We start from the raw sequence: 11,058 nt of genomic DNA on the forward strand, positions 1-11,058 counted from the left end.
TGTTTACAGAGGACCGCCGCAAAACCCTAAAATTGATAATTCGTTATCTGCCACTCTATGGCTCGAATATGCAAGAGTGATAGAAGAGGCAGATAACAAATGATCGATTTTATGGTTTCGCGGTTGGCCCTCTGTTTGTGCTAGTGGCGCCCCCTACGCGGAGTATTCCGTAAGATTCCTTATTAGCATCTGTCAGCGATCAAGCAGCTACAGGTATACATCGTGAGGCCACACAAAATTTAAGTTTTGTTTTAAATCTAGATTATTTATCTGCATAGTGTTTCCATCACCGTGTGTGATTCTGTTTGTTCATCATTTGTTTCATTCACAATTTGAAATTCTAAAATCTATAGCTGAAATTTAGATACAGCAAAGGTAAATTAAGATTAAAATTCAAAAATCGATTTAATATAATTATATACGTCGATAGACTGGCTCATTACCAATAAATAATACATGATGTGCCGAAAGTAGGTAGGTACGTACCTAATAGAAGATTGGCCGAAAGTTCAAATCTTACCGGATCGAATATTCTATAACTGTATAAAATAATAACAATAGATAGGTACAATTCAATTACATTATTCCCTAGAAACAAACAGCTAAGAAAGTAAGCAACTCGAGGGTTGCTTGTACAAATTTTTAACAATCCAAACAAAAAGAAAACCAAATTCAACATGACTCATCATCTACTTTAATGACTACGGGAAAACGTAACCTGATAGCAAGAGTAGGTACTTGAAAAGCTCTCGAGAAAGTTTTACAGTGTTACAACAGGACAAACATATTTTTTTTGCTAATATTCGTCAATTTAACCGAATAGTTCGGTCGAATAAGAACATTATTGGAAAACTTGCCGAACATTTAACGAATGTTCGGCCCATCTTTAGTATGTACAGTTGCTATCATACATGGATAGGTTCATTGAGAAGCCCTATTTACTATGAAACATCATATAGATAAATAATCTGCTATTTAATACATTCAGCGCGAGCTACACGCTATATGCCGATAACAGGCAAAACCGTATGTAGTGAACCGGCCTAGCGGGTCGCTGGCAGTGAATGTGTAAATACCATGTTGTGTATAGGTACTGGCTAAATAAAGTCCAGTGTAAAGGTCTTCGCACACTATGCCAATTCCACACCAACTCAACTCACTTTTGGTTCACCTTAGTGGACGACGAGTGGACGACGCGTAGACCACCCGACAGTTCTAAATTTTAAACATTGTACTATAGTTAGGGAGGTGGCGAGCATTTCGGTATATGATTTGCACACGTTTCACATCGAGGTAGATTGCAGTTTACGTCAGTACGAATCGATTTGGTCCAGTCAATAATGGTCCTACGTCGCTGCGTTTTCGCGTTACAGCCGATTAAAGTTGTTAAAAAAAAAAGGGGTATCAAATTATTTGCACACGTCTGCCTCTGGGGTTCATGGTCACAAATATCTTGGAAACGAAGAAAATCGAGGAGGCAGACATTCAGGGCTCTGCATTATCATGGGACGGAGTTGTAAAAGTGTTTGAAAAAAAAACTCTACTAAGTCATTTGCACACGGTTCTCATTGCCCCCATTCGATTCATTACGACTCCGTGGATACGAAAAAACATTTGGCAGACACTTTGCTCACTGATATTTAACTTTATAACGGTTTGAAATGGACGTAATCAAGGGGAAGCGGGTATTGCATGTTATTATTGTGATTCTTTATAGGTTTATTATTATTATTTTGTTTATTGTTATTCGCTGAACTCACGGTGACAATCCAACTTCTTCTAGAGCTGAAATCTACGAAATTATTTGTTTTAAATGCTAAGAGGAAACGAAATGCGCTCGAAACTTTAATTGGAGAGTGAATTTTTTTCAATTGTAGTTTTTATTTGTATAAAATACGTAGATTTTTAACCTCGGCTCTATTTTCTTCTTTTTACAATAGAAAAGTTAACAAAAAGCGATAATATTTAAAAAGCGTCGTCATCACTGGCATCCGAGAAGCCTTGGCGATCGTTCATGTCGGCGCTTTCATCCATGTCTCCTTCCTCATCTGAAAAATACACAACGTGTTAAAATTTTTATGGCACGAAAGTTACATGATACACCTAAATGAAAAAATTATTACCTGATTGGTGTTCAGGATCTTCAACTTCGAAGATGACGTCGCTGTAGAACTGGGGCAGTTGTTCTCCTTTGAACCATTTGAATGTCAGCGTTCCATCTTTTTCTTCCCAGCCACAATCATTCGGGTCCAAATCACCAACAGGATTTTTTTCGTGGGCATTCTTCCAAATTTTCGTAATGTACAGAGTCCTCAGAAAGTGTTCCGTCAATTCAGTTTGACATGGTGGCAAATTGGAAGCGTCGAAATTGTAGGGAGACAGTTTATTAAGTTATTATGTGTATCAAGCGCTTACACACTAAAATTACTCGAGAAACTTCAAAGACTCCAAATACTCCAATTACTCGAAATACTCCAAAACTGTTGATGAGCGTCTCGGAGAACCTGCTCTGCAACCTCTGCTGTGTACAAAGCCTTACGCTTTCGAGACGTCCTTGTGGAAGTGCCTGGGAGCGCGAGAGAGAGGGAAAGCGTGCAAAATAAGAGGGAAGGCTGTCTCCTGTTTCTTTCTATTTACTTCTATACTACCACATGTATCTATAGATGTAGGTATACGCTATATACATTTAGGTACGCAATACGGAAAAGGTCGGAACTGGGTTATACCGTTCTCACTCATATTCCCAGATAAAAGAGAGACACTACGAAAGGAACTATGGAGATGTTTTATACCTGCGGAGCCGCAGTTAACAGGCAGAAGCCAAATATTTTGAAGAGTTTTGAAAATCGTTCGTATAGATTCTATTAATTATTTTCAATAATATTCAGTAGATGCAAAATTTTGTATTTGCAGCTTGGCGCGAGTGTCGAGTTGAAAAAAAAAAAAAAAAAAAAAAAAAAATTCAAATGGTCTGCCTTTGGAATATCAGGGGTCTGAACGTCTGCCTCATCGATTTTTTTCGTTTTCATGATAAATTGAAACATCAGTCCAAGAGGCAGACATGTGCGCATAATATAGCACATCTTTTTTTTTTTTACATTTTTGAAGCGCTGTCAATAGACAACGCAGCGGCATCACGCTGGCAGACTATTTTTCCGTGGTCCTTTTCATTGTTTTTAATCGAACAATTCAAATCTGCCAAGTGTGCATTTCATATACAGTTTTTTAAATAATAAAAATAACTTAAAAAATTGAAAACTTCAAAAGTCAGAGCCCTGGATGTCTGCCTCTTCGATTTTTTGTGTTTACAGGATGACTGTGATCATCAGCCCCAGAGGCAGACATGTGCAAATAATATCGCCCACCTTTTTTTTTTAACATATTTGAAACGCTGTAAATTGACAACGCAGCGCCACCGTGGTGGCAGACGAGGTCCTTTATGTTTCTCAAGGTATCATTATTGCTATTAATAACGTCTGCCATGTGTGCTGATGATATCGAAATTTTGCTCGCCACCTCCCTAACTACTATAGGACATACAAGATAAGGCTTTAATTTCAATATTTAATTTTGAGTCGAGTGGCTGTTGAGTTGTAACAATGTGCTAAGACCTTTAACGTGCTCTGAAATTTGACCGATACGCGATAAAGCCAGAAATATATGATCACGCGCCATATCGCAGAATTACATTGGAACTAAATTTTTCATAGAAAACTGAACTGTCACCCTGTACATGACAATAACAGCGCCCTCTCAACAATGATCATATCTTTCTGGTCAGGCTTTATATGCCACATGAGGTACTTGTTCCTGTTGCACCTAGCTTGAACAAACTGTTCGCACATGTACCCCGCACCCATACTTTTTGTTCTATCAAATGGGATCTACGGGCAGTTTGATAAACGCTAATAAACTGTGCCTGTTATATGTCAAAATCTCTATCTCACTAATGAGGTTGACAAAGAGACTACCTCGTGAATTACATATTGGGCACATATAACGGTGTCCTGGTTCTGAAATGAAGCACGGCGTTTTTCGATTCAATAAGAACATCCTACTTGGAAGACCGATGGCAAACATACACCGTGGCCCAAAATTACGTTGACAAAATTAAAAAGTAAAATTTTTGAATTTGGAACGCCAAACGAATTCGGTTCATTTTCTGTTACATTCTTACACATATTGGCAACGTTTTATGAATAATAGCTTGTTTGAATTATATGAATATTTTTGGTTTTTATGATGTCTACGCAGCGTAAAGCAATAATTTCCTTGCACGAAGCGGGAAAACGACAGTGTGAGATAGTTAGATCGCTCGGTGTCAGTCGTCAACTGGTGTCCAAGACTATTGGGCGGTATAATGAACTCGGGCATCTTGCTGACCGCCCAGGAAGAGGAAGAAAGAGGACTGTTAGGACTCCGAGGCTTCGAAATGTTATAAAAAAACGGCTTAGTCGTAATCCACGGACCAAAGTGCGAAAAATGGCTCGGGAACTGGGTGTAAGCCGATCAACGGTCCAACGTATTGTCGCTAATGATCTAAAATTAAAGGCATATAAGCTACGTAAAGCTCAGCTTCTAGAAGATAAAGATAAAAAAGTTCGTCTACAGAGATGCCGTTTGATTACGCGACGTGCCGCTACTGAAAAATGGAAAAATATCCTTTTTACTGATGAAAAACTTTTTTGTATAGAACAGGCCCACAATCACCAAAATGACAGAATTTACTCTTCTAGTCGCCCCGGAGAGGTCGCAGTCATTCCCCATCGTCAAAAGCCGGATTCAGTTATGGTTTGGGGTGGTATTTGCTCTACAGGCAAAACTCCTCTCATTTTTATTGAAAAGGGTGTAAAAATAAACCAAGAAATATACAGGAGAGATATTCTGGACGCTGTAGTTCTTCCTTGGAGTCAACAACATTTCGGCAACCAGCCGTGGATATTCCAGCAGGACTCTGCTCCATCTCACAGGGCCCGAAGTGTGCAGCAGTGGTGTAAAGACAATTTTCCAGGGTTCATAAGCTCGAAAGAGTGGCCGCCCTACTCACCTGATCTAAATCCAATGGATTATAGTTTGTGGTCTATCTTAGAAACAAGGGCCTGTGCTACAAAACACAAGAGTGTAGACGCTTTAAAAGCGAAACTTACCCAGGAGTGGGCAAAAATAACCATGGAGGAGCTGCGGCATATCGTTGAAAATTTTACCAAACGTTTGCGTTTGTGCATTAAAGCCAAAGGGGGCTATTTTGAAGACAATTGATTTTTCTTAAATAAAAAAGGCTGTATTTTTAATTTTAAGTTGTATTGAATAAGTTATGTAAGTATTTAATATTAAAACTTAAAAAAATCTTTGTCAACGTTTTTTTGGGCCACCCTGTACATGGCTCTTGAATCTGTCGATTCCATTAAGACTAGTGGACTGACAGCGGCCTTAGCGATCTTCTGGAGTTCATGACTAGTTATGAATTTGGTAGGTATGTTTTATCCAAGGGTCCAAATCGACTCGAAATCTTTGACCACTTCCGTTGGAGGCGAATGCTTGTGGAACATAAAGTAGCCTTGTATCTGAGCGGGGCTGACTTGCGTGTTGTATTTCATCACGCTGAAAGAATAAAAAATACAGTTAATATCGGAATGTTTTGTAAACAGACTGCGGTCTAGCCTAGTTGGTAGAGACCCCACCTATGAAGCCGAAGGTCCCGGGTTTTAATCCCGGTACGGGCATGTATCTGTTATCAATGTGTTTAAGTATTTGCATAGTATATTATATCGTCTGAGTAGCCTTAACACAAGCCTTCTTGAGCTTAGGTACCGTGGGGCTTAGTCAATTTGTGTAAGAATGTCCTATAAATATTTATTTATTTACTAGTATAGTTCAATTTATTTTCTTGAGTAGGTAGAGCCGGACCAAGCCAACTCTGCATGACATATTGTGGCAATGTCTTCATTAATGTCAAATTTAAAATGACACACCCTCACTTTTCTATTCAAGTCTGGGCAAAGTTAGATTAGATATCCTCTATTTCTCAAAAAGATACAAGTACAGTCGAGTTCAGAAATATGTATACATTTCTTCACCTTAATCCATGCAAGCAATTTATAAAGTGGACTTATTTATATATTTATGATTCGCCTGTACCTACTGTCTTGAACAGTGTTATTGGAATAGTTTTTGAGAATGTTATCGTGGGGCAATCGTTCATTGTTCTTGTCTTTTGCTTACAACATGCATTGAGAAATGGTTTGCACAATATCTTTCTATAATTACGTTACTTTTATCATATGTAGGTATCTTACTTCTCGGCAAAAATCCTCGCATGCTCTGCAGCTCCATCTCCTTTGTAAAACCTCAAAAACATGAGTTCAACTTGTTGCTGGTCACAGTAGCCCACGTACTCTTTCATGTCGACTCTGCCGGGCCTAATTAGCGCAGGGTCCAACCTGAAAGGACAGTCTCAATTACATGTAGAACCGCATATGCACACTGGCCGGGGTGTAAATATTCTTATGCACCACGCCAGCTCGTAAAGTAAAAAAGGTAACTTTTATAGTTTCAATGCCTATGGACAGTCTATGGACGGCTAATTTTCATAAAACTAATGCTTTGTTAAGGTGCCAAGTCTTAGAGTTTTCTCACTTTGCTCCTATTAGGATCACGGTTCGTCAAATACTTAAAATAGCTAAACGCAGCCGTCGGGCTCGGCTAGTATTCGGAGGCTCTCAAAAGCACCAATATGAGCGCTCCACATATTCTGTATCGCGACCAATTAGAAGCACCAAAATTTAAACCACCTTTTGTACTGATCAAATATTGCAAAATCATCTTCATAATCTTCCATACTATCAACAACCAATTACTTTCTACATTTAACCGTTTTGGCAATTAAACACTTGTAACCAGTACATTGGAAAATTATACTCCACTAAGAATCGAATTTTTATTTGAGTCGTCGAGATTCTGACCTGCACGACGGCTACAGACAGACGTGTTGGTACAATATGCACTTTTTTGGTTATAGCAATTATTGTTTACTCTTACTAGGAACCCGCGGCTTCGCACGGGTTACCAAATTATGCACTTAAACATTTCTCAAGAATCACTCTATTGATAGGTGAAAACCGCATGAAAATCTGTTCAGTAGTTTTGAGTTTATCGCGAACATACAGACGCGACAGGGGATTTTATTTATAACAACCATAGTCATCGCTCCCTTCGAAGTCGTAGTTATAACAATAATTATTAAATACCTTTCCAAATAATTAGTGGTCATGAAGACTATCCTCGCTTCCGTGGATGCAACGCCATCCAGACAGTTGAGCAGCCCGCTGAACGTGACGCGGTTGAGGCCGTCGTACGCCGCCTTCTGCGAGGGCGTCTCCTCGCGCGACACGAATGCTGCGTCGATGTCTTCCAGTAGGATGATCGACTGTTGTGGGGCTACGCTGCAAATTGTATCATAGATGCAACTAGTTCGTATATAGGTACAAACTTAAAATGTGTGTTGGTCTTTTGATGTTGATATAAGATTTAATTTCATCTGGACTGTGAGCAAAGTTAATGTCCATACAATGATTCGATATGTCTCCATTGTCGCGGACGTTGCGAGTGTTGTGCTTATCCAGTTGTGAGTGCATACTTGCATAGGAAGATATAATCAAGAAAATATCTTCATATTTTAAAAATAAGAGCATCATCACACTTAAAATTATTATATTTAATTATGTCACATCAGGAAGAAGTCAAACCTAAGTAGATGGTTTAGTCTGTCATCAGTAAGACCCCTCTCAGACAGATTAAGTACACAGATGTTGTACTCCAATTCTCCAGCTAGGGCCATAATGAATGATGATTTTCCACAACCAGGTGGGCCATACAGCAGGTAACCTGAAAATATAGACAGAGTAATCTTCAAAGAAAATGCGTCACTTTTATGTAACCGTAGCATAGCTTAGGTCTAGTTAAAACCGCCTTAGTAGTATCAACAGGGATATGCTTATTCACAAACTTATCAATAGCAGATTGACAGTAACTTTAGCTAGGATCAGTTAGTTCGTACTATTGGCAATAAGGACCTGTTGCCAATAATATGATAACAACTTGTTTCAATAGTTACCTCTTCTGTAAGGTATCCCTCTTTCCGTATACCATTGTGGATGGTTGATAAAGTCCAGACAATCCTCCAGGATCCTGTCTGTCAAGCCAGCCCGCAAGACTACACTGTGCAGAGGACGCCTGCGCCGCGGGTGTCCGAATGGTCGCCACTCGGCCCCCATTGCTGTGTACATAATGGTCATGCCTTCGTGCTGCTTTAGTGCCATTGTCCGAGCTGGAAATGACAAAGTTGAATCTTGTAAGTATCATTAAGTATGTACAGTTTAATTCCTTTGTTCTATGTTCAACTTACGGTTTTTGGTATAGATTTCAATAAAATTCAGATACCTATGAGTGTTTTCGTAAAAGTTTAGGTATAGTTGTGCTTTTTAAGGGTTAGCTATCATAACTTGGAAACATTTTTTGTCCATTGCATTTTGTACAGTCACGTCTGAAAATATCGATAAGAAAAATGTGCCAAAAATATGTATACACTACCTTAATATATGGGCAATAAAGTCGTGTATACATAATTTTGGCACTTTTTTCGTATCGATATTTTCAGACGTGATCGTACAAAAACTGTTCAGATTGTGATATCAGCAGAAGATCAAACGCTCAAAGAACAAGACAGAAGGATTTATGAAGGTATATGAAAGAGATAATGAAAAACAAAATGTATCAAATCCGAACTCTACAATACCTGTCTACTGCCATGCTTGACATATATGCGGATGTGAAACATGGGCGTGCACTAAGAATAATATAGAGGGGGACAGGTCACATGGCAAGGTGAAAAATAAAGAAATGGACACAAAAAAACATAACAATTTGGTTCCCTATATACAGTAAGAGAGGTCAGGGACACCCGAAAATGAGAGGATGATTTCCCACCCAAGTGTATAATATAAGAACTGCCCAAACTAAAGAAGACTGGAAAGCTCTAGAGGAGGCCTAGCCAACAACCTGACAACTAAAAACAGTGATAAAATAACAAAACAAAACTAAAAAATTAGTCAGTGATTGAAGGCTAATTGTATTGTATTGTAAAAGTAAGTAATGGTTTTTTTTTTTACAGAATTTTAGAATATTGTTTATAAGTCTTTGAGTGATTCTTGTCCATGTCCAAACTCACAAGTTTTTGGAAGCAATTAACCATGCATCAGGCATAGTTGGCATGGTTAAGCGCATGATACAATCAGAAATTGTGGGGTCAGAAACTCTAGACTCTGAAGAATTAATAGACAATTTTTAAACTGAATCCTAGAAAAGTACATATTTCATATACATCAGATTGCACTTGTCTAGACTTTGTTAAAGTATGATTATTCGTGACCTTGCATTTGCAGCTTGCAAAATGTCCCACTTTGTCCCTTGCCCCTCCTTATGGCACGGTTATTCTTATAAAGATACAAGCAACTCTTGTCCTGATGGCAAGCGAAAAAGTGGGATGTTTTACTGGCCGTGGTCACATTTTATGTTTTACCTTCTTCCAGTATATCATAATATAGTTGCTTATTGCTGCCAAAGGATGTCAAGGTTACTGTTTCCCATGGAACACCCATATGCAAATCCAGAGTATGTTGTTCCCTGGTGCGGTCTACTTTGATCCAGGCTCCACGATATCTACAATCAGGTTTAGTGTAATTAAAATGTTGGACATGTCGAGATTGTTCAAGGCACTGGCAATATCATCACACAACAAGATAAAGAGATGAAATTTCTGGCTTTGTTATCTGCCCATGTTAACTTGTGGCTGATGATCAATTTGAAGTTAAAGGTAGATATTAAATTGCTTTTTTTAATATGCATTTTACACACTGGGCTGGGAACTTCCAGTTTATAATTACTTTCCAGGTTGATAGCATTCTAGAGACAACAGTTAAGTACCATGGGTGAAGACTACTTCTGCATGTAATTTTGATGACCCGTTTGGCCTAGTGGGTAGTGACCCTCCCTATGAAGCCAATGGTCCTGGGATCGGCATTTATTTGTGTCATGAACACAGATATTTGTTACCGAGTCTTGAGTATATAAGTATGTATTTATGTATATACATAATGGATATTGTCACCTAGTACCCAAATTAGGTATAAGCTTTGCTTAGTTTGGGGCTAGGTTGATCTGTGTAAGATTGTCCCCAAATATTTATTTAATTATTTTATAATTTACCTGAAAAAATGCTGACCTACACTGGGAATAAAGTCGTATTTAGTTTTAATTTGCCCAGTGTCCTTCTGAAGGAAAGACGTTTCCACACTTAAATGTTGCGTTTGTTTAGCACCTTTCTGAGTTATCCACTGCAGCAACCATTGGTAAGACTTGTCTCTACATGGTACTTCAAGTGTGATCATGCAGTGCCGTCGAAATAATATCATAGAGGTTTGGAATCCTTTCCGTAAAATTGCAGCACTGGCTCCAACGCCGAATAAGCCGAAACCCGCCCCGAAATAAGGATTTTGCGCTAGCGAAGTCACATATTCTACAATCGTCATGTTTTAAAAGGACAGTTAACACCAATTTAATATTTTTAATCAATATTATTTCAATAGTTTTTGTGTAATACGCTTTATTTCTTTGATTTTTCTAGGTTATAAATGGATCTTCACTAGTGTCATTGATGACATTGACAGCTATCACAGCAGAGCGTTCAGATATGCTACTTTATTTCACCTGCTAAAAATCATTCGGTATACTGGAGGATTTATAATTGTTGTTTAAACAGTAGGACGACGTATTATTAGGGTTGGCACAACTTGATGTCCCTATAAATGCACGACCACATATAAGATAATGACTTCAATTTTGACAACCCTAAATGGCTGAAAGGGATAGTGCCATACATTAGAAAGGGACAGCATAATTCGTCCCTGAATCGCTGTCAAACTTCAGTTTTATAGAAGTGTACAATTTTTTTTTATTTTGTGCTACTCTTATCTTGATTATCTTGAACAGTGTCATTATATT

General features: G+C 38.4%; 1 protein-coding gene across 1 annotated transcript; it reads right to left on the bottom strand.

The window, feature by feature from the left end:
• Window positions 1–671: 671 nt before the first annotated feature.
• Window positions 672–10,703, bottom strand: LOC133521921 (mitochondrial chaperone BCS1). Its single transcript, XM_061857062.1, has 8 exons — window positions 10,264–10,703; window positions 9,578–9,717; window positions 8,114–8,326; window positions 7,746–7,884; window positions 7,248–7,442; window positions 6,297–6,440; window positions 2,124–5,601; window positions 672–2,048 (listed from the first exon to the last, which is right to left on the bottom strand). The coding sequence occupies exons 1-7, from the start codon at window positions 10,584–10,586 to the stop codon at window positions 5,481–5,483; spliced, it is 1,275 nt and encodes a 424-aa protein (XP_061713046.1). The 5' UTR covers window positions 10,587–10,703; the 3' UTR covers window positions 672–2,048; window positions 2,124–5,480.
• Between the last annotated feature and the right edge of the window lie 355 nt (window positions 10,704–11,058).

Source organism: Cydia pomonella, chromosome 1 (assembly GCF_033807575.1).
Source record: "Cydia pomonella isolate Wapato2018A chromosome 1, ilCydPomo1, whole genome shotgun sequence".
Taxonomy (NCBI): domain Eukaryota; kingdom Metazoa; phylum Arthropoda; class Insecta; order Lepidoptera; family Tortricidae; genus Cydia; species Cydia pomonella.